The sequence below is a fragment of the Sander vitreus genome, chromosome 16, assembly GCF_031162955.1.
Source record: "Sander vitreus isolate 19-12246 chromosome 16, sanVit1, whole genome shotgun sequence".
NCBI classification, from domain to species: domain Eukaryota; kingdom Metazoa; phylum Chordata; class Actinopteri; order Perciformes; family Percidae; genus Sander; species Sander vitreus.
The window spans coordinates 20,473,740-20,498,086 of record NC_135870.1 but is presented as its reverse complement, the minus strand read 5'-3'; the positions used below and the strand labels follow the sequence as shown (position 1 = coordinate 20,498,086).

Here is a 24,347-nt window from a genome sequence, read left to right as displayed (position 1 = left end):
CAGCTCAGTCTATAACCAACATTATTGTTGTTACTGGAGAGAGAATATGATTTCCCTCTCCTTCCAATTAATGACTGTTGTGTAGTACTGTGTTGGGAGTCGGGAAGAAGCAGCCAGGTGTGAAATAGCCAGAGAGAGAGAGAGAGAACTAGGACACATTTAACATAGTCAGCAGCTCAGTGCAATACTATCCCGCCTGCAGCACAGCATTTTGCTTCGGAGTGGTGGAGGAAATACAAATTATGCAGACCTAATGTCGTGGCGACAAGAAGAGACAGTTATGGGGTGTACGTTGATGTAACAAGGTAGTTGGAGACAAGGAGACAAGACAATGATTTGACGGGGAGAGAAGATTGATGAACAACAGCGGGGAAGAAAAACAGGTAAAGGAGGAGAGAAGGAGCGGAGCAGGCAGGGAAGTGAGAGGGAGATTGTACAAAAAAAACAAGAGAAAAACAAAAAAAAAAGTGAAGAATGCACACGGGGAAGAGAAGTTAATGAGATTAAATTTACTGAATGACTTCAACTCCAATTACTCTGCCTGTTTAAGCTGATAATGTTGATGTCTGAGTCTTTAGGATATTCAAAGGTAAAAGACGGTAAGAAAATCAGCATCTGGGATCATCAGAGATGATCTGTTTTTAAGCTTCAATTTAGGTTCTGCTTGTTGCCAGTCAGTGGAGACATCTCAACAGAGGAGACAATGTTTTCTTCTCCCACTGTAAATTCTCCAAGATTTCCACACAGAAACACAGGAGTCTCCTGGATAAACAAAATTGTAGGACGATCTTATTTATGTTCCATGAGTTTTATTTACTCATCTTTTTCGGAGAAATGCTGTTTTTTTTAAGCTAGTTTGGTGTGGCGAATAGCTCTATACTGTACTTATGAGCCTCAATTGTCGGTGCTATGAAGAAGAAGCCAGTCAGAGGCACCAATAGCTGTGGTGAATACAAAATGGTTTGTCTTTGCAGAAAACCAAAACACATAGCCAGAGTCATCCAAAATTGACCTTATCTCCAGAAGTGAGCTGATTAAACTTGCATGTATTTTCCACAAAGCCTTTTCCACTGCTTGCCCTTAGACGTGCACACACCTACTTTTTAGGATCAATGATTGGATCTTTTTTATCAAAATACACCTTGGGAGTTTTAGTTAACTTCTTGCCTCACGTTGTTTCGTACCTTTGACTTTCAAAACAGATGTATTTTACTATATTAGATATATTTCACCTAACATTGTCCAGGAATTGAATGAGATTTTTACTTTTAGAATCCCTTACGCCTGAAATAACACCTCCCGTTTCAATACTTTATATCACCTTAATGACATAATAAGTATAACAAAGGTAGTGGTTTTTCTATGAATTGGAGCCAGCATGCAGCAGAAGAGGACCTTAAGCCACCTCAGCATTTGCTTCAACCTTTAGCTGTGGTGGTTTCTGCTTATTACGCAGAAACTAAGCATTTATAAATAGATCTAGACATGAAGGATATAAGAAGTGATATCTAGTGCTGCCTGTTTGGTGCTAGACAGTGTCCAGTTTCTGTCTCTCAGAGTGGGCGAGGCCGAAACGTATATCTTAAATGGTTGCAACACTAAGGATGTCTGCAACTTTTTTTAAGCCTCGACTATATCTGCTTTTTACTTCCTGGAATGTGGTTGCTAAGCGATGGTCCAATCACTGAGGATGGGATTTCTAAATGTCGTCCGTCTGTCACTGCGCTATCCTTCTGATGTAAAATGAGGCTGTTGATGGAAACAGACCGGGCGCGTAAGTGCAACTCTCCATGAGGTACGGTCGACCTGTTCTTGCTGATCCATGAACAGAAAACAAACCAGAAACAAACATCAAAAAAAAAGAGAAAGTGGAAATGTGGCAGAGACGGGAACAAGGCAGAGAGGAAATGGAGAAAGTGTATCCGTGTGTTTCGACTGTAAACTACACAATCAATAAGCCACAGGAAGTCCGTTCATTACCTATTCGACTGAGCAGCCTGGAAATTATGGTCAGTGTGTAGATGTTAACAAGCTGGTCAGCAGAGAAAAAAAAGTTGGCCCTGGCTGAACTGTTTTTGTGTTTATTGGTCCATCTGTGGACAGGAAATAAGCTATTTTCCTTGTTTCCCTACTGATTACGTGATTACCTGATTCTGATTCTGGAAATAAGATATTTTCCTTGTTTCCCTACTGATTACGTGATTACCTGATTCTGATTCACGTACAATCATTTCAATTAGAAAGTGGAAAGTGAAAAATTACTTGATTGATTTTTGAAATTTCTGTAAAATAGGGCTCCTGTCTGGACTTTGACAAATGATGTGGTTTTTTTTGTTGTTTTTTAAACTTAAACAAACCTTTACAGAAAAGTACCTACTGTTTCTTATTTCTCAACTGTTTTTATTTTAAAGACCAGAGGGGCAAAAAAGAAACATGGAGAAATGGGGTGTCCATCAATGGGAACGACAACCAAACCTAAAATCACTTTATTGATATCAACAAAGCAGTTATAGCTGCACACAGCTACAACAGATGTAATCAGTCGCTCAGCGAGTAACATCTGTAAAGAAGGTGGCAGAAGGCCAGAAAAAGAAAAAAGTAAAAAGGGTGAGGTGAGGAAAGGTAAGAGAAAGAGAGTGAGTAACCAATAGACAGAGAAATGAGAGGAAAAGAGAAAGAAAAAGACTGAAAAGGAGAGGGAGAGCGAACAAGAGAACGGGACAAGGAGAGAGGGAAGGGAAGCAGAGACGCCGCAGCTGGTTCGAGAAGAGGCATGAGATGAATCCCAATAACCTCCTGTTGTTTCTTTGAGATCAAGAATAATACACCGTGTACTGAGTCAGGGTTTATGTGGGAGTGTGTGTACACCGTATGGTATCAGAGGGAGGAACTGTGTATGTGTGTGTAGCACTGTTTATGTGCATGTGTGTGTGTGCGGGAGTGTTAGAGCATGTTATGTGTGTGCTGTTTAGCATTTGTTTGTGTGTTTCTAGTCATGTGTAAGCACATTCAGAGTGGTCTGTGCTGCTCATGACCAACAGGAGTCACTGTTGGACTTTAAAACCGTTGAGAAATGTTAATGGACAGGTCGCGAGAGGGAGAGAAAGACAGGAAGACAGACAGAATCTTTTCTTAGAAAGATTTCAAATTTGGATCATATTGTCAGTAAGTCACAGCTGTATGATTGCTCGCCCCTACTTTGCCTCATATGAAACTGCTTAATGTAAAACTCAAGTTGCACCAGTTGATAAATAAACGGCTTACTCAAGTGACTTTATCTTTATGATGACATGCAACGGTGAAAGGAATGCTACGTTAGTGTGCAGTGTTATTTATTCACAAATCATATTTATAATCACATTTTAATGACTGATTGAGACCTGCTATTAGGAGAATATTATTAGTATTAAAAACATAAAGACTGAGGTGGAGGTAGTTTTTAGTTTAGGTTTAGTTTTTTTGAGGCAAAATCCAGGTTAAAAAAAGAAAGGTTTGCAGTTTGTGAAGCCTTTATTGGTGTGAGGAACGAAATGTAAATCTTTAGTGTAGCAGATACACTTTGAGTGTGAAAAGCAAATAACTGTAGATTGTCTGTCCAAAAGTTATGTGGTACAATATAGTTAAAGTTGGTGGTTCGATTCGGGCTGTAACCTGTCAATAAAAAGATTCTCCTCTGTGTTGGAAATCTTTTCTTTGGATACTTGCTGAGAGCGTTTTTAAAACGGACATATTGATCCTGAAACTGCACATGTCGGTATCTGACCGATGTACGTGCTTTTTCCCTTGCCTGGTACAGTTACTGCTCTAGTCAGGAGCTGTATCCAGTGAGACTGTAACAATTCAGATTGCTCTCCCTAAATTTGACCTCTGCAAGAAATTTAAAAACACAATTAAATTTTTGCCAACAAGTTGTTGCAATGATGTTGAAGTGTACTTAGGGTGTGGTCAGTGCACTGTGACATCACTATAGGGTGTGGTTACAGGTGCAAAAGCACACCTCGCACCGCCTTAAACTGAAAAGAGGTAGTCTATATCCACGACGTTCCACTTCCGGGATTGCTCCGTTGCTGACGGAAATTCCGCTGGATTTCACTCATTTAGGCTGGATATCCGTTGCCTTGGGCTTCCTTTGTTTTGGCATTTTAGACTCCGGTGGATTTATGAGGACTATGGTTAACCTTTTCTCAGATCTCTGCAGGGTAAATCCAGACAGCTAGCTAGACTATCTGTCCAATCTGAGTTTTCTGTTGCACGACTAAAACAGCCTTTGAACGTGCATGTTCCATCAAAGCTCCTTCCCGAGGCTATTTTGCAGCGGCACCGTGGCTCCGTCCGGTGCTTTGCGTCGACCAAGACGATTGTGATTGGTTTAAATAAATGTCAATAAACCAGAGCACGTTTTTCTCCCCTCCGGGAATGCTGTGTGGACTAGCCAGACCCTCCTCCACGGCGCTGTGCAGGAAGGTCTGGCAATGTAAGAGTAGCAAAGAGGTGACACACACATGAAAGTCTCAACCACACACAAAACACCTTAAACCTTAAATATTATATAATAACGTGTTTGATAGCCTGATATGCAACTTGGTGATGGTGTAGATAAACCCTCAGGATCATGATTATTGCAGGTTTGCAATTTAAACCTTCCACTAGTATTCAGTATTCATTTAAAATGAGTCCTTCCATTTGTACTTTGCTATTCCAGCGTGGTCGGAGAGAATGGCGGAGAGCGATCAGATCTGGAATAGGTGTCTTGTTGTTCGGGATCATCACGTGCGTTGAGAGATTTCGGTTTGACAAGAGAGCCATCCTTGATCTCAGCCACATGCTGAAGGGGTGCCAACTAGATAATTCCCAGAGATAGTTTTTATCCTTGTGTGTGTGTGTGTGTGTGTGTGTGTGTGTGTGTGTGTGTGTGTGTGTGTGTGTGTGTGTGTGTGTGTGTGTGTGTGTGTGTGTGTGTGTGTGTGTGTGTGTGTGTGTCAAGGGACACACAGAATATAATAATCTCTGATGAATTTAATTTTAAATGATAATTTGTCATGCATAACTAAAACCTAGAAAGTGTAGTGCTGGTGTACTGTAGGTGAGTCAATCTGAGGCTGTAGGAGGGACGTGAGCTTTTTTTTAAAGATGGCACAGTGTTTCCCCGAGGCCGTGTTCAGGCGCTCAGGTTCATGTGTGTCGACTTGCCTAGAGGCTGCTGGATCTTGTAGCTTAAGCTGCGATAAAAGTTCATGGCCATCAAACGCTTATAGCGTACTCAATTTAATGATAAAGAAAGTTATTAAGCAAACTTAATTTCATACCTAACTGGATCATGAAATTTACAATGTGACAGCCGTGGGCACAAAGAACAATGTTACAATCATTATAGGAATACGTCATTATCATCGTAATGATTTCTTCACCTGATGGACTACGAGACTGATAAAAAAACCAACCGAATCATAGAAATACTATTGTGATATCTCAATGTAAGCCCTTACCAACTCTATCTCTATCCTTCTCTCTTTGAATTGGTCAACTTTTACAATTACAAAGTGTATCATTTGCTATTCATGACACACAATCTCTATACAATTTAGGCTACTGTTTGATACTTATTTGCATTTAGCCTTTTCTTATCTTTATTCTATCCTTCTAACATGAATCTTTTAGCCACATTAGCAGCCAGCAGCGGCCTACCACTTTTGTCCGGAGTGAAATGTCTTAACAACTATTGGATGAATTTCTATGAAATTTGGTACACACATTCATGTCCCCCACAGGAAGAATTGTAAGCACTTCGGTGATCCTCTGACTTTCCATCTAGCACCATCAGCAGGTCAACATTTGCAAAAAATATGTTTAAAATATGCTAACACGCTAAACTAAGATAGTGAACATGTTTATTATTATACCTGCTTAGCATCAGCATATTAGCATTGTCATTATGAGCATGTTAGCATTAAGCTCAAAGCAATGCTGTGCCTAAGTACAGCCTCACAGATCTGCAAGCATGGCTGTAGACTCGGTCGATATATTTCATTGTATCATGACCTTTGTTTTTGGTCTTTTATGTATTTGAACAGAGATAATTTTTCATTCATAAATGCTTCATCAGTTTAGTCAGTGAGACTTTTATTTTATTTGTTTTTTGTTTGACTTAAGGAGAGAGTTTGTTTTTAAAGTGGATATGCTATATGCATTGGAAAACTTCAATCACAAAGTTCAACACAAGAAAACCTGCTTTCATTCTTGGCGGTGTGGATTGGATAGTGTTTTCAGAAATTTGAATGTTCTCAGCTCATACAGTACAGTTCTTTTTAAAAATGTTTGAACTTTCTTAGCTGACAAACTCTGAAAGCGACCCTTAGGTAAGAAAATAAGGTACAAGCTTTAACTGAGGCTGTGACCTACCGGTAGGAAAGTCTACTTCAGTTGTGGAAGTGATCGGCAGAGGATCTTCAATCCAGGGTGTAGCATGGACAGCAACACTCCAGTCACTCCATGTTCCAATCTCTGTGTCCTTGGCAGCCACCTGTTGGAACACAAGCACAGGAGACAGTAGTTATTAGTCATTAGTTAATTAGAAGTGTTTATTAATAAGCTTAAGTATCATTTGAAAAGTCAGTAGAATGTGCAAGAACAGGCGGTATACACGAAAAATAAGAAGGAAAGACCAAAATCAATCTGCAAAAATGGGTAAGAGACTGTACTGTCAGACATTTCAGTACCTATCTTATCACTTACACATGTTTATTTATTCATTTGTTTCCAAGCTTTGTTGCATCTTTAAAAGTAACAATTGTCCCTGAATGCTAAAGTACCGTAGATAATACAGAATTGGATGTCCATTGTATCAGATCTTAAATAGTCTATATCCACGACGTTCCACTTCCGGGATTGGTCCGATGCTGCCGGAAATTCCACCGGATGTCCCTCTTTTCGACAGATGTTTGTTACCTTCCGCTTTCTTTGTGTTGGCATTCTAAACTCCGGTGGATTTACGAGGACTATGGTTAACTGCTCCTCAGATCTCTGCAGGGTAAATCCAGACAGCTAGCTAGACTATCTGTCCAATCTGAGTTTTCTGTTGCACGACTAAAACAACTTTTGAACGTACACGTTCCACCAAAACAAGTTCCTTCCCGAGGCTATTTTGCAGCGGCACTGAGGCTCCGTCTGGCGCATAGTGCCGCCCATGACGATTGTGATTGGTTTAAAGAAATGCCAATAAACCAGAGTACGATTTTCTCCCATCCCGGAATGCTGTGTGGAGTAGCCAGACCCTCCTCCGCCCCGCTCTGGAGGAAGGTCTGGCAACGCGAGACTAGGTCTAAAATGATCAGGTAGAGTCGCAGGACAGGAGATGTTACCTGGATGATGTATTCCTTCCCAGCATAGGCATCGGTGATGGTGTGGGAGGTGCTGTCAGATAGCTCCACCTGAACAGCCAAAAGAAGAGAGCAGGTGGTCAGTTTGGATCAGGGAACAGCACACTTGGGTTATGTTCATTGACTAAAAGTAACGTCTATTTTATTCTTGAAATCTTCTACTCATATAATAGTTAACAAAACAACGTTATATATTGTTTACTATGCACCTAGGGATGTGAAATGTTCCAACATCATGAATTATGTAAATGCAGTCATGAAGTCTTAAGTAACTTTGGTCTGAAAGTCATACCCTTCTAGCCACATAAGTCTACCTATAAATTATGCGCTCAGTATAGCAATCCTAGCCTGAGCCTTTATTCTTTTATTGTGGGTACATTCAGCTGTGCCATACACTATACAATTTGTATCCAGTGCTCATTTATTTACGACACACCTTTCATCATTATTCTGTGCATAGGTCAAGTCTGTTGCTTTATCCTTGCTGTGTTTTACATTTTACTGTTGAATTGATTGAACCTCGATGCCCCCGCTGCCTCCACACTCTACACATACCAGCACATGCTTGCAAAATACCAGTGGCATAATTGATTATTATCTCAGAAAGCTTTGGCACCAATGCCACATCATTTTATAACACAATGTGATGCATGCCAACATTTAAAAGCCTTTTGTGCACACTTTAATTTGCAGAGCGCAACAGAGAATGAACTAAATGTTTGAGTCACGGGAGTGCATGAGAGAATGATTTACTGCCTCCCTGTAATTTACAGTTAGTGTTGTGTGTGTGTGTGTGTGTGTCTGTGTGTGTTTGTTTGTTTGCCTTCGGCCTGTGTCTGAAAGACTGAAGGAAAAATAGGGTGAAGGAGGTTACTGCCGTTTATACTCCTAAAGTCAAATTAAATGATTTAGTGACATGCCTGTGGCCTTTCGCAGTCTACCAGTGCAACAAGACAAACACACATAGACTGAATCTAGAGCTGGAGGATCTGAAATCCTTTATTGTACTAACTTAACAAGTTTGAGTTTATTTATTATGTCGGCTGGACAATATATAATGTACACACAAACTCAGATTTGGTAATAAGTAATAGATTTACTATTACTAGCGGAAATGTGATACTGAATGGCATTGTGTCTTTAGACAACAATAAACACAGGGTTGGGTATTGTTTAAAAATTATGATACCAGAACCAATACCCCTAAAGTTATACTGATATCAGCAGAGTACTTAATTTGATTATTCTTATTTACAGTACACCACATTCACCACAACACAGACTGTGTGGGTTGTTGCTGCTGTGGTAGTGGGCCAATCACACACATTCAATTTAAAGAGCGCTTGTGGTGATTGGCTGCGAGCAAAAGCATACAAATAGTGATTTAGTTTTTTTCTTATAGCTCTGGGTTTGAATGCAGGTATCGTTTGACTGGAGAAGTTTCAATACTACTTGGTACTGCGTTATTTCGGTCTTAAAAGGTATCGAGTACCGATAGCCCTAGTAAACAATCACATAAAAATGTACACTTACAAACCTAAAAGTCTCACAGGTTTGAAAGATAATTTCAGAGACAATTTATCTGAGATTATCCTGATAACACTTATCAAATCAGTCCATTGTGAGTATGTATATATCACTTTGCAAACATAATGTATTACTGACAGAAATGAGGACACAACTACAAAAATAAGACCTAAAACAGAACTGTCTTTTAAATATTGTTGATACTGTATCTCAAGGGCTGCTCAGAAGAGTCCCCTCACACCACCATGTCATTTTTGCCAACCACCAGCTGTTATCAAAGCCTCCAATTGGAGTTTCCCTTTTAGTTCTTCAGGATGTGCAAATCTGGAGTCGATCTGACAAATAACCCCCTCGTACATCCCCAGCGTCCCTGCTTCCTCTGTCTTCCTGTAATCTGTCTCTCATCGCTCACCCTCTCTGTAAAGTTGACTCTTCTGTTTTCAACTTTGCCTCCTCTCTCTATCTGCTCTAACTCTTTGTCTCTCGCCCCCTTTCCCTCTGTTTGGACGGAAGTTCAGGCTTTATCTGCCTAACCGAGCGCTACATTTATAGGCTTAATTTCATTAGTGGAATGCAATAACAATGTCATCCGAGCATGTGTGTGTGTTACATGTTCCCGTTGAGTGCTGTGTGTTTGTGTGGATATACTTGAGTATATATGTGTGTGTACATGTGTGCATTAACAGAAAGTGTGTGCAGCCTTTGAGGCTAAATCATCCACTGTTTATGTGCAGTCCAACCAGCGTATCCAACCATAGCTTCTATCAGCATTCCTTACTGACTCTAATGTGTGTTTGCATGCTAGTGTCTATGGTGTGAACGCTTGTGAGAGTTCAGCCACACACGCACATCTGTGTGTTCATGTAAATTCTTTGCATGTGCCTTTATATTTTTGCGTGTGTGTGTGCTTCTTTGTGTGCGCTTGCATTCCATGTGTTTGTAAAAAAAAGAAAATGCATCTTTGTGAAAATATTCCTCCCTACATTTTTGTTTGTGTTTCTTTGTATGCATATATTAAAACTCATGTCAGTACATGTCTGTCGCATTGTTGTTTGTGTTTGCAAGGCTGATCTGGAACGGGTGCATGCACATGTATGTGAACTACTACTGTTTATATGTGGAGGAGTATATAGAGTAAACAGCTTGCAGATAAACACTCCCAGAGAGATGGATGTGTTGCTGCGTTGCCAAGTCGCTAAAACAGAGAGAATTGTGAGCAGCACTTAATATCACGTACTAGAGGGAGGGGGTAGGGGAGGGAGGCCCAGAGAATGCGGGAGGGAAGACGGGAGATAGATGGGAGGAGGTGATACATTTTGGAGAGGCTGCAGCTATTGCTGCCAAAAGACACTGTTAGATCATTCACACTGCAAGACCAAGCCTGTGTTGTGGCAGTGGTGGTGAAATGATGTATGTTTACTTGTTGCTCTCTCTGTGTGCGTATTGCTTCACATGTGTCTGTAGGGCTGGTGTATTGTACTGTATGGCCTATACTAAGCTGTTTTGAGCTGTAAAGAAAACAAAGTGTGCAATTTCGCACAAAATTGCACACACTTTTTAGGGACACGTGTGTGACTCATCCACACACACTGACACGGAATGGAAAGCAGGCATACACACACACACACACACACACACACACACACACACACACACACACACACACACACACACACATATTTACCTTACCATAATCATGTCCCATTGACTCAGTATAAATATACTGTATTCACTAACCCCAAGATATAATATGATAATGAAAAAGATTCTACCCAAATTGAATTACCACAAAATGGTCTATTTTGAAAGTAATTATCCTGCATAAACACCATATGTCTGTTCATTGTAAACAGCATATGTGAGCATTAATGTTTGACGATGAACTGGAGAACACAGAGGTGTTGGCCTGGTATTAATGCAGGAATCCACGAGAGGCAGCACACATGGATTTTCTAACCCTTTGAACATGCATGAAAATTCATTTTTGCTTCGTCCCTAAACACAGTTCAACAGCTGTAAAGTAGAAACAATAACACAAAGCAGCAGCTAACGTTAGCTGGTTAATTCTAGTTACCTCAATAGCACTTTTATTCTAAAGATGTTCAACAGAGAGCAACACATAACTGACTTTAGAGCAAAAAGACAGACAGACCAATGCTCTGTGGTTACACTAACCAACACAAGCTAGCTAACACTGCTAACACTGGCTAACACTTGCTCTTCACTTTGATGCTAATAAAACCAGCTCACAACTGTGTCTAGCTAGTCAGCTGGCTTGGTAAGTTGTATCAGCAGCCTTGGTGAGCTAAATAAATTAGAGGAGTTGCTACTTTCTGTGTCTGTGTATTGATAATTTACAGCAGCAGTTTCATAGTTGATTCAGAATGACTTTGACATTGTTGGTGCTCTAGCTCGCAGGGGCTAACTGGCTAAATACCGTAGCAGGTGTTTCTTGCTTAAAGGGGTGAAACTGATTTTACCTTGTCATAGTTGAATAACGACAGTTCGGTGGGTAAATAGGACATACATAGAAGCTCAAAATCCCATTGATACCCCTTTACTATGCAAATCTCACATTTTGAAGCTGCCGCTGAAAACAGGCGACTCTGAACAAAGCTAAAAGTTGACGTAAGCATCTCAACTCCTAGTCTTTGTCACGCCCCAACATTTGCGTAGGCTACACCACTGACCTGAGGTCAGCTTAGTCTTCTGAATCTAGCTAGGTCATGCAGATCTCCAGAGGTCCGCTATTTAATTACTAAATTCACTTCTGAGACTTTTTTATGCGAGAAATCAACTATGTAGAGATCAAATATGTGCCGTTTTACGACAATTGATGGCTAATTGCAAATTTTGTCCGACTGTGTCGTCGCAGTTCAGCAGGAGCTCAGCAGGCTACGTGACAGCGGCCGGTGCTGCCTCGCCACCCGGCGTGTCCTCCTTCACAGGCCCTGGCTCGCTGTGAGCTAGCTGGATCTCCGTCACGAAGGGAGGCCCGCGCAAAGTTACCGTTTTTGAGTTATTGGACTACAAAATGCCGAGGCCCTGATGGAGCTCCAGGGCCTGCAGTTAGCCGCAATCTTTACCCATAGCATTGAAGGGACAGCAGCAGCTAACGAAATCCCTAATGTTCACAAAAATGCATTAAATTGAAATCGGACACCATTGTTAGCTTTATAAGACCTTGGGGTAGATGTTATATAAGTGTGTGACAAAATTCAAACTGTAAATATACTCTAATTATGCTGAAAGTGAAGCTAACTAGCCGCAATCTGTACCCATAGGACTGAAGGGACAGTAGCAGCTAACAAAATCCCTAATGTTCACAAAAATGCATTAAATTGAAATCGGACACCATTGTTAGCGTTATACGACCTTGGGGTATATGTTATATAAGTGGCGTGACGAAATTCAAACTGTAAATATACTCTAGTTATGCCGGCAGCTGGCAGCCAGCCAGCTCCGCGGAGCACCGAGCCACGGTAGTCCAGTAACCGAGAAACGGTGACTTTCACTGGGTATGGAGGTTGCCGTTTTCTCGTCAGACTGTGTGGAGCTCCTAAAGTCCGACACGTCTTACCAAATTTGCAATTAGCCATCAATTTTCGTAAAACGGCCCATATTTGAGCTTTATATAGTTGAATTTAATAACGAAAATAGCCCGACGAACAATGTATAACTTTGCAGTGTCTGAAATATGAGACCTGCTGTCTCGTCTCCAATGTGTTTTTATGGGGTTCACTCAAACCAATCAGCGCGCAGCTCATCTAAATATTCATGAGCATACCATATTTGGAAGAAAAGCTCTTGTTCCAAATAGAGCCATATTCACAGGGTAGTTAAGGGCCTAATAAAATGGGCAATTTTCAGCCCAACCAATGTTACATACCCTATTAGGAGACCTTAAGGAACAGTGTGAAATACCCTATATAATCATTCTATCACACCTTTAAGAAGCAGGAGGAGCATGTGATTAACTGAAAGGTGAGGTCAAACAAAGTGACAAAACGTTTCATTATGAAATAAAAAGTGTTACTGTAATGAGTTGAGTTTGACTAATTTCTTGAATTATTGTTTCAGAGAAGCTTTAGAAATACACACACACACACACACACACACACACAGACACACAGACACACACACACAGACACACACACACACACACACACACACACACACACACACACACACACACACACTCCCCAAGAGCCTCTACACAAATCCAGACAATGAGAGGGGCAGAGAGAGAGAAGATGTGAACATTCCTCAGGGATTGCATAAGGAACTGTGACAAAAAGAAGCAATCTTTTTTTTTTTTCACACATACTTTTTATTTCCCTCCTCTCCTTTCATCTCCTTTCCCTTCTCTCCTCTCTTTTTTGGGTCATTCCCCCTCACACTATTACAGTACAACCCCTTTTCTTGTGCCTTCTTTAATCATTAATCAATCTTGTACTTGTGTTTACTGTTGCAATAGCCTCACATAACTTTCCCACTGGGATCAATACCGTTTAATCTCATCTTATCTACTGCAAGTATACATTTACTGTGATGTTGTGGAATTCAAAGTTAGGAATGAACTCCAACTGGCCCTTATTATTACAGCCAAAGGCAGGTCATCCTAGGGGTCCAATAAGTCCAATAAATTGCATTACATATTTTAATTATAACTTCCATCAGGGGGATTAGTATCATCGTTGTCATATACAATCTATATTAGACGTATATGATATGGGATAAAGCACCAAACGTAGGTCAGAGATAGAAAGTACAATGAGATAAGCAGAACACTAGGAATAAAAGAGGGAAGGCATATAAAGAAAGACAATAGTAGACAGACGGATAGACAGAAAGACAGAAGAATAGAGAAGAGAAGAATAGGGAAAATGATGAAAAAAGAGGGATGCAAAAAAGAGACAGCCGGAGAAAGCAAAAAAGAGTAGGAAAAGCAAAGAGAGGGAGACATGGAGAGAATTGGCGTCGGTGGTCAGATCTAATCCAGTGAGCATGTCTGTTGTCCTGGAAAGGAAACCCAATTATATGGCACTTCCACTGGCCCGATGGCACTATGTGTGTGTATGTGTGTGCACTGAGAAGGTTGGTCTCATTAGGTTGACTGACAGCTCCCATTTTTTCGCCGCACACTCCTCCCATTTGAGAACACACACACGCACAGAAACGGCAGGTCCAGGGGTAATTTCTCAGACAGTATTTCTCTCTTTGATGCCCCAATCGCCATAGCAGCAATTACAGTAAAAGGGAGCTAAACCCCCCAGCCATTTCAAAAATCCCAAACTAGACCTTGCACCCTTAAAAGCACGTGGCAGTCTGCAACATGTCGGCGGTGAATGTGTCAACAACATTAGACAGTCACAGCCACCGCACGTCAAGAATGTCAAACATGAACAAGTCGTGAAAGATACATATCATTTATATATTATATTTAGAATTGATCCCATTCTTCCTTCTTTCCCTTCCGTAACAACTCTAAAATGGATGGATATATGAACAGATGAAGCTTATTTAGTAAAACGAAAAATATACTGTATATGCATGAAAAGACGACAAAAACATGCTCTCGCTCAATGTGAGTTAGGCCTCAACCTCGCATGGGGTGGTGATGGCGCATTGGATATGACACATGCCTTTGGTGTGGGAGACCTGGGTTTAATTCCCACTGCGATACATCAACCAATGTGTCCCTGAGCAAGACGCTTAACCCCTAGTTGCTCCAGAGGCGTGCAACCTCTGACATATATAACAATTGTAAGTCGCTTTGGATAAAAGCGTCAGCTAAATGACATGTAATGTAATGTAATGCATGAGCCTCCACAGGATAAGTGGGAATAGATAATGCATTTGTGAATGGATAACTTTTAGTTTCTTTGTCCATTTTTTTTTGCAAATACTGCATTTACATAGCTTATTTACGCCACTTGCACACATTCATACACATCTAACTTGCACACTGGAAGCAGACTTTAGGTACAGTGCTGTTCACAGGGACACTTGAACATGCAGTTAGGAGGTGGAAACTGTGTGGAAGCTATACCCTCTGCTTGAGATACTGTTACCCTGTCAATGCTTCATTTTGTAATAATTTAGCTCTGGCAATGTAGCCTAAATAAATTAGGGGTTTAGTTTGCTGGCTGTATGAAATTAGAATACATTTATCTGAAATTTGATGGAAATATTGTGTTTGGATTAATGGATTGGGCTTTGACTGGGAGTTGTTTAGATCTACGATTTTTTGCCAACTATTACTAAGCTTTGAAAATGATGCTGTGTTGACTTGCTGAGCAGAAAGTCTGACATCCAGGATTTCTAAGTGGCTTCAATCAAGTGCTGTTTTGTCAGATAATCAAACCACTAAGACAAATGACAAGTAGCCTTAATTGTTATAGATGTTGCAGTGTAATAGCTGGACAGAAAAAAAAATGAAAGAGAATGTAATCCAATCAAAACAGCTAGCTACAGCACAGTGTGCGGTGCATAATATGTGTACTGCTGCTGAGCGAGCTCTCAATGATTATTTCTGCTCAACACTCTCCTTATTTGAATCATTTGTCAGAAAGCCTCAAATTGATTCATCCCCCCCCCCCCACACACACACACACACACACTTGTGTTGCTGCCCACAGAACGATGCATGATAAAAGCTGAAGCTGACAGAACATGATGAGTGGTGAAACTGCTGTGCGCCAGCTGAACCACAATCCTACAAAGAGAGTGGTGGTGGTAAATGGCAGCTGGTATAGCTCATCAGAAGTTGTTGCCTTTGGCAAAAAAAAAAAAAAAGTTTCTACACATTTTTCAAAACATGCCTCATTAAGTGTAACATTTAGATGCCCTGTAATCCTGTTAACTCATGTTAAATACAACCAATACTTTTCCTAGGCAGACTTTTTTTTAGAATGACCAATGCATTTTCCCTATGCAGGCAGTTTTTTTTTTTGTTCAAGTACAGTATTAAAAGCAACTGGTGTAGATTATTAAACAAGCTTAAATTAGTAACTCAACACACTGCACACATGCCACATGGTTAGGCTTGCGGGAACTGTTTTAAAATCTCCTCCTTGCTGTGTTTATGCGAGGGAAAAAAATCTACATCAAATGGTCAGTATTTAACAAGCTTTGGCGACTTTCAAGTGTCATTTGGTGACTGCGTGGTTCATTCTATTTGAACTTTATTGGCCATGAGACACACGCCCACAGTGGTATGCTAGTGTCTTGAAATTTCAGATCAGATAATAGTGTGTGTATGAAAGCCAGAGGATTGACATGGTGATACAGAAATCAATAGAGGGAGAGGAGAGGGCAGTGGCCCCATTCATCTCTATTTACCCTTTCACAGTAAGACCTCCAAAGCACCACAAAGAGATTCCACTGATATATATATAATCTGGGAAACACACACAGGATAAGGTAACTCTTTCCTAAATGGGTGACATGTATGATACTTCTTCATATAGTGTTTAAGAGAAAAAGCAACTCCTTTCATGTTAGTCTTTTTCTTTTTTCTTTCTAAGCCCCCCCCCCCCTTCTTTTGTTACTTCCCTTTTGGCTAATACAATGAGAACAAAAATCAGATTTATATAAAAGGATGCATGTATACTTTATTAGATTCTGTCAAAAGTATCGAAACAGCCCATAACAGATCTACAGTATGCATCTTTGTGTGTATACAATGTAAAGAAAACAGTACAATTTAACTTTAATGCACTTTGACAGCAGAGCTAAATTATGATGACTTTTACATGTAACAGGGCTAAATCAGTCCCCTGTGTGTGTGTGTGTGTGTGTGTGTGTGTGTGTGTGTGTGTGTGTGTGTTAGAAAGATCTGATAAATGATCTGTCTGTGGCAGTGTCCTTTAGATGGGATGTTTTTCCCCAAACAAGGTCTAAACATTTATCATGTGGACCCATTGATACAAATGGATGGTTTACGAGGTGGATGGCTAGATAGCTGGCTTATTGCATGGATGGAACGATGGATGGAAGGATGGATGGATGAATGAATGAGTCGGGGATGGTAAAACTGTGGAAAGAGGGAAAAGTGTTTGCTAGTGTTCGAAAGGGATGGGGAGGTGAAAAGGTGAGAGTAAAAGATGAACAGGACGGAATCAGAGCCACTGTTCATCTTTTATGACGTTCAATGTCAAGTCATTCAGTGTCAATCTCTGCTTTTCCATTGCCATTAAAACAACGTTACTCACAAAAACATACAGTACATACACACACAGTTATCCACCACTCACACAACCATGACAAAAGGCACACACATGCACAATCACATACAGCATATCTCTGTGAATCTACTTACAAGTACACAAACAAACACACACACAGGCTCACTATTGATTCAACTAAGTGCACGCAGGATGAGAGGGACTTTTGGCAAACATACAAAGACTATTATTACATAGAATAGCAGATGGGGAGATAAAGCGAGTGAGAGGAGATAGTAAAGCAATATTGACAAAGACACGGAGAGAGGGAAAATGATAGAGGGAGAAAAAGCGACAAAGAAAGTGAGGTGGGAGGGAATGAGGGAGATGGATGGGTGGAAGGGGGATGCAGCATGTCAAACAGAAGGACAAATGAGAAAAGAAAGTGGTATGAATAAATAATTGCAAGGCTAAACCGTGTTGACCAAGCAAACACAGATTAAACTTCTCTGCTCCGGCTGCGTTATTAATTATGTCCCTCAGTTTCTCAGAGGATTTATGTGTCTCTCACATCATAAACACTTAACGTTTAAACTTTTCTGCCCTTTATGTACATACAGTATGTGTGGGTGTGGCAGTGCATGGACAGCCTGTGGGCGGACAATGCAGATGTTCAGTGTGGGTCTGTGCATGCACTGTAAAAATAGAACATAATCTTAAATACTAAGAAGCCATTGTGTTCTCTATGAAACAACTGAACAATCGTCCAGCGTAGTACGATTATTTTAATTTATTTCCAATACAAATGAACTTCCAATATTTTTTTTGGCAGACTTTTAAGATTCAGTAATGACTTGATGAGATGGAGATTTTTTTTGCAGTGTGCTATTTGTGCATGCGTTGAATGTCTGTTAACGCAATACGGAGAATCTGTGACTGTGTGTGTTCTTTGTTTTCACATGTGCCCTCATGCATATGCGTGTTGCGCTGGGATCACATGTGCATGTATATTTATCTTTGTAATTAGCAGAACAAGAATGTGTATGTGTGTGTGTGCACAATGCATACGTGTGTTTATATGCGTACCAGCATTTAAGAGTGTATATGCATCTGGATGTGCATTTCTGTCTGCATATGGCTGTTTTCTGTCTGTATGGAAACGTGCAAGTTCTCAATAGTTTAGCATCTTCCCCAAAGGGCAATTACAGTGTAGCAGATGCAGTTTTCATACCACAGAGAGAATATTGAGCAATCTGAAATTGTTCTTATCAAAGTTACTGGACCATTGATTTAATTGCAGTGAGAGTTTGAGTTCACGTCTCAGTGAAGGGAGCGTGAGGGTGGGATGGAAACAACACAAGGCCATGGGAAACAGAACAATTCACTGAACATTTACAGGCATGCAGATGTATTTTCATGTGCCGATTCTTTTGCGTCTTTGATAATTATCTTTCAATCACAGTTTATTACACAGACATAATGTGACGTTCTTTTACTGAATTACAGGAGGAAGGCCGGCCATGTTATGTTTTAGACTCTTTGAAGCTTCAGCCTAAAGGAAAGACATCGTCGTCCATCAGTGTTTCAATGGACCAAATTAGCCTTTTTAATTACTCAAAGGTTAATTTCTGTATTTCTCAACCTGGACCCAATCTTCCCATGCATTGGTGTCTAGGCAGAGCAAGGTGACACAGCTTTATTTGTATAGCACATTTCAACAACAAGGCAATTCAAAGTGCTTTACATAAAACATTAAGCAAGTTAAGAACATCAAAATATAAAAGTGGTTCAGTATTGAGTTAGAATGCTGTAATGGGCAGCCACAATGTAATCATATAGGGACGTGTGGACGTAAATTGAAGGTGCTCAATTGCCCATTAACGCTACATTGCAGCTTGTTTTGGTCTTGCTTAATACTGGACTAATTCCAAAAAATGTTGTTCACATCAGCCACTTAGACACAAAAACATGGGAAAATAGGGTCCAGGTTAAAAAAAAACAAAGCTACCAAAAATCAGGGGCAAAACCAGAGCAGTAGAATGTCGTGTTGCATCATTTGCTTTGCTTCAATTGAAACCTGTACTAAAGACAGCAGTGGTCAAGGTATGGTGGCCGGGATGTGCCTCCCTGGGGAGCAAATGTGATGGAATGCCACAAATAAGACTGGCGTATGATGATGACTCAATGTAAGTCAATGACGCCAGATCAAGGATGCCAGCGTCATACACTTCCTGTGTGTACCTCTCTTTATGCCCTAAAACTGAGCATCTTGTTGCACCCAAGTCACTCTACTAACCATCTTAATATTCTTGGTCAATCTGTGTTTCCTTACCAGCTAATTATATCATACTAGGCACCAATAATAAAAGAAGGAACCAATTCAATGTACAGGTAATATACATGTCATTTACTTACAGGTAAAAGTCCATGTTGCGCTTGTTCTGCCCTTCAGGCATTTAAGTTAATTTTTATGCATTTTATTTGGTATACTTTCAGTATCATGCAGACTCTTATTTTGACGTTTGTTTACTGAGCTAAAACCGGAAGTAGGAAACCACGTTAGAATTCACCACATTAGAGACGCATTAGAAACGGAAGACTGGTTAAAAAATGCAGACGGTCATTAGGCCAGGGAAAATGCATTCTGCCCGTTGACTCCCCAGCAGAAGCATCGCTTGTATGTACATAATCTTTGTTCTGACTAAGTTAACTTGTAAGCATATTGATTTCATGCTGTAAAAGTAATAAAAAGTAGGCGGCTTAGCGAATTACAGTATTTTGCTGTTTGTTTCCTAGTTTCACTCTCTCGTCTCTCATCACTCATTTCATATGCATGGATTCAGCACAATGGGAAGAAAATAAATCTGCATACAAAGAATTCAGGATTTCTTCATGTTCATGAATCAAGAGAGTTTAGCTCTCTGTTTAGATGGAGTTGCTACACCTCAGCGAGAAGAGTACATCACTATTCTAATGGTCATATATATGTAAAGTGTGTAGTTGTGATTTTTTGCGTTTACCCAAGATGTTATGGATTAACATATTCCATAGGTTTTTTGCAGTCCTCTCTCTTTTCTTCCCTTGAACTATTCATCTATCTTCCTTTAACTTGAAACACCTTGTAACTGATAGCTTATAAACTTCACTCTCAAAGAAGCCTTTAGTGCTCCCTTTTTTCTCCTCGCCTCTCGCGCTTTTATCCATTTATCAGTCCATTTGAGGCTGACGATCACTCCGTACATTTAATCATGCTCCTCTCCATATGAGCATTTCTCTTTTTCTCACCATACCCCTCTCATCCACCATCCAATCTTCTTTAAATTATTCTAATCAAATAATGTAGACTCAGGGTTATGTGCTTTATTTGACATTACATCTTAATTTCCTTTTCTCAATCCCATTCTTTGTCACTCATCCCGGGATATGCATGAGTCTACATTTCAATCACCATTATCACTCCATAACTTAAGCCCAAATGCTATCTATTAATGTCTATCCCACTGCTTCTTTCTCTTTACTGTGTCTACCAGGGTCTGCTATCCATTCACATTCTTTTCCATCTCTGATGCGATCATCTCTACTCCAAAACTTTTCCTCACTTTCCTCCTTCTGTCTGAATCTCCGTCACTATAAGCATCTGGCCCAGCTGTCCCTTCATTCCTCAGGAGGATGGATGGTTTCCTCTGAAGTTCAATGGGATCACACCGCCGCTTTCATTTCTGACTCAAGACACATTTCAGCCATGTTGTCTAAACACATTAAAGGTGAATTCTTAAGCAATACTAACCACTTCAATTAGTATTCAACATCTGAGGCTATAATTAATGAAGTTAATATGGGGCCGATAAACAGTGTGTCTCATTTTGGCATCCTCATTTAACTCCACTTAATGATTTATATCACAGATTGACAGCTTTAAACTCAAATGTTTTCTACAACAGTGTGCTACTATAGTCATTACACATGCAATCTGCAGTACATTCAGCCATGATCAGCTGTAGTTGCTGTAGCCAGTAACAAGCTACCAATTCCAACATAGATATATATATATATATTAGAGATGCACCGATACACCGGCCTGTGACCGGAATTGGCCGGTTTTCACGTGCTCGGCCATGACCGGCGACCGGCAGGTCAGTCTGACATATGCCGATTTCATGCCTGTCAATGCTACAATTAACTGACAACATAAGTTATACGAGTTAGAGTTCTCAAGGACGCACGCACACACGGACGTGACAGCACAGTCTCTTTTTCCTTTCTCTCAACTTTTCCGCCGCGTGTTGCGTGTACCCGCTCGCGGTGTGAAGCACGTGTCGGCGCTATTCTCGCACATGTAGGGAACCTCGTGAATTAACTGCAACATGTCAGCTGTTTGGAAATTCTTGTGTGTGTCACTCACAATGAGTGTCAGTGTGTGTGCAGAAGATGACAAGTTTGCAATGTACAACACCTGCAAGGAAAAAGTAGGGCGTGGAGGGACGACACCAAAAACCAAAATCACATTTTTTTAGTTGGATATTAGACGTGAAAAGAAGGAAATGGTTCTAACATTGCACTTTAGATGTGTGTGAATTTCCCACACCAGGAGTCATTTATATAGTTCTATTTTATAGTGATCCATTATCTGTTCAAAAAATGTTCTCTGTTCTGTGCAAAATGTTCTATTAAAGAAAAGATAGAAAATAAATATTTGTGTGTGCTGTAAAGAGGTTAGAAAAAATGAAATCGGAATCGGCTAAAATCGGTATCGGCTGGCCTAACTCAAAGAAAATCGGAATCGGCCTAGAAAGTTGTAATCGGTGCATCTCTAATATATATATATATATATAGTGTGGCAACACCATTATATGCCTAAATGAAAAATGCACACGCAATGGTATGTTGGGTTTGTTAATATTTTAACATATTATATATTAAATATAATATTTTAAAGGGCCAGGAGGGTTTTAAAGTGCTCATATTATGCTTTATTATTACATTGTTTAATTTTCAAAAAACACCATATTTTTGTTGTACTGCACATTGCTGCAGCTCCTCTTTTCACCCTGTGTGTTGAGCTCTCTGTTTTAGCTACAGAGTAAGACATCTCACTTCTGTCCCATCTTTGTTGGGAGCCGCACATGCGCCGTAGCTAGGTTAGCACTACAAGCTAGTCAGAAGCATGAGGGAGTGCTACGCTAGCAGCTAGCCTAGGCGAGCATTATAACGTGTGTTACAAAGTGATGCACGTTCGTCACGGAAGTAAAGGCTGGACTACAATAGAGCTGTTTGGAGCAGTTTGTGAACAGTGTTTTCTGTTGGAGTTGGTAAGTTTCTTTGGGCTTTTCACTTAGTAAACCTTTTACATGCACAAAAAAGATATATAACACAACAAAGGAAAGCGAAAAAGCCAAAAAGCATAATATGAGCACTTTAATGTTATTTCTTTTGTAGCATAAATCTAGCCCACAAAAAAAAGATGGCAATGACAGTAATGGCTATAAGAAGGAAAACATGAGTCTCAATTGACTAAATTGCCATTTCATTTTCACTTTAACAGTCTGACATTGTGTTCATGTTAGACAATTATTTATCCATTAACGAGATTGCACACTTTCTGCAGGACTGAGAACACCGCCAACATTGTTAACCAACACCTAATGAAAGGGGCGGAAGTCCAGAGGTGGTTAAGAATTGCACCTTCTGAAAACCACACTTAACTGCTACAAAAATGAAAACCATGACCACGCAGACATTCATCAAAGAAAACTGCAAAAGCCAAAAAGCCTGCGGTTTTTCAGCTGTCATCAACTGAATTCATGTAATTTCCAAATGATGTGTTCTTACCCCATCCAAATATTGACTTAAGGTTTCCCACCTTTCACGTCATGCACCAGTTCACATATTGATTGATTAGTGGTGAGGGCGAGAAGGGGAACTGAGAGTGTGTGTCAGGTTTAATCATCAATTTATACCACAAAGATCTGTGGCGCTATTATAACTTTCTTCTTTGCAACTGCTGTGTGTGTGTGTGTGTGTGTGTGTAAGACAGAGAGTCTGTACACGTCTGTCAATAATAACAGAATGTCTTCACATGTGAGTTTGTGTGACTAAAGGTTTATGCAAGGATCTAACATGTAGCTAGATAACAGTGGAGTATATACATGTTTGAGAGCAATGTTTGGAAAAGTAAGTACAGTTGTACTGCTGTTGTGTTTATTTTTATGTATATTTCGTCTCTCTTCTAAAATGGCCGAAAAAATGCCACATGCCTATCCCAAGTTCTCGCAGGCCGTAATAACACATTCCGTTTGAGTATTTTCTTTGAACACTTAAAACTGGGCAAATCTTCACATTTGAGAAGCAGGAAACCAGTTCAATCTTTTACTTCATAAATCATTTGAAACATTTAATCAATAACTCTTGTATTTAATATGCTGTTGATCAATTAGAAACACTAAGCCCCCAGTGCAGCACCATGAAGGGCCTGAAAGCAGCCTAATTAGAGGGAGAATTAAAATCAAGAATGTCTTGAGGGTTTAATCACCTTAGGTGCATTCACATCTTTAGTTCAGCTTCGTTAGATGGAAACATTGATATATTATATACTGAACAAATGACACAAACAAGACATACAAATAACCCCATGTAAACCACAATGGTTCAATCCAGAGAAAGTGAGCAGCTGTTATAAAGGAAAGATGTGAAATGAGAAATACTGTACTTTTTACTCCACTCCATTAATCTGACATCTGTAGTTACCAGTTACTTTACAGATTAAGATGTTTGCACACAAAACACATATAGTTTATAAAATACGATGTTTCATTATAAAGTACCCAACAATATAACGGCCTACAAGTCCAGCTGAAATGATTAGACCATTAAACACAGAAATGTTTGGATTGTTTCCAGTTTCTAAAATGAGTTTTCTGCATCTAGTACTTTTTCCTGATGATACTTACATACTTTTACTTAAGTAACATTTTCAATGCAGTACCTTTACCTGTAACGGAGTATTTTTTACGGCATGGTAATAGTACTTTTACTTAAGTAAAGGATCTGAATACTGCCTCCACCACTGGTGAGAACAGAGGGATATAACAAACGATGGAAATCTTGAGTGAGGTAATGACAGAGACAGAGACACTTGTTGAAGGATACATACAGGGATGGAAAAAGTGAGGGAAAGACTGAAAAAAGAAAATGTGTATAGGTCTATAATTCATATGTGTGTGTTTCCATGAGAGAGTACGTAACCCAAGTTCTTGGAACAACACCTTTGCGAACCGTT

General features: G+C 40.0%; 1 protein-coding gene across 3 annotated transcripts in view; it reads right to left on the bottom strand.

The window, feature by feature from the left end:
- Positions 1-24,347, bottom strand: part of cntfr (ciliary neurotrophic factor receptor) — a 265,866-nt gene that overhangs the window by 4,366 nt on the left and 237,153 nt on the right. For all 3 annotated transcript variants that reach the window (XM_078272045.1, XM_078272044.1, XM_078272043.1), the window contains 2 exons: positions 7,359-7,427; positions 6,400-6,520 (listed from right to left, as the gene is read on the bottom strand). In XM_078272045.1, coding sequence (XP_078128171.1) covers positions 6,400-6,520; positions 7,359-7,427 — 190 coding nt within the window. The remainder of the gene's footprint in view (positions 1-6,399; positions 6,521-7,358; positions 7,428-24,347) is intronic.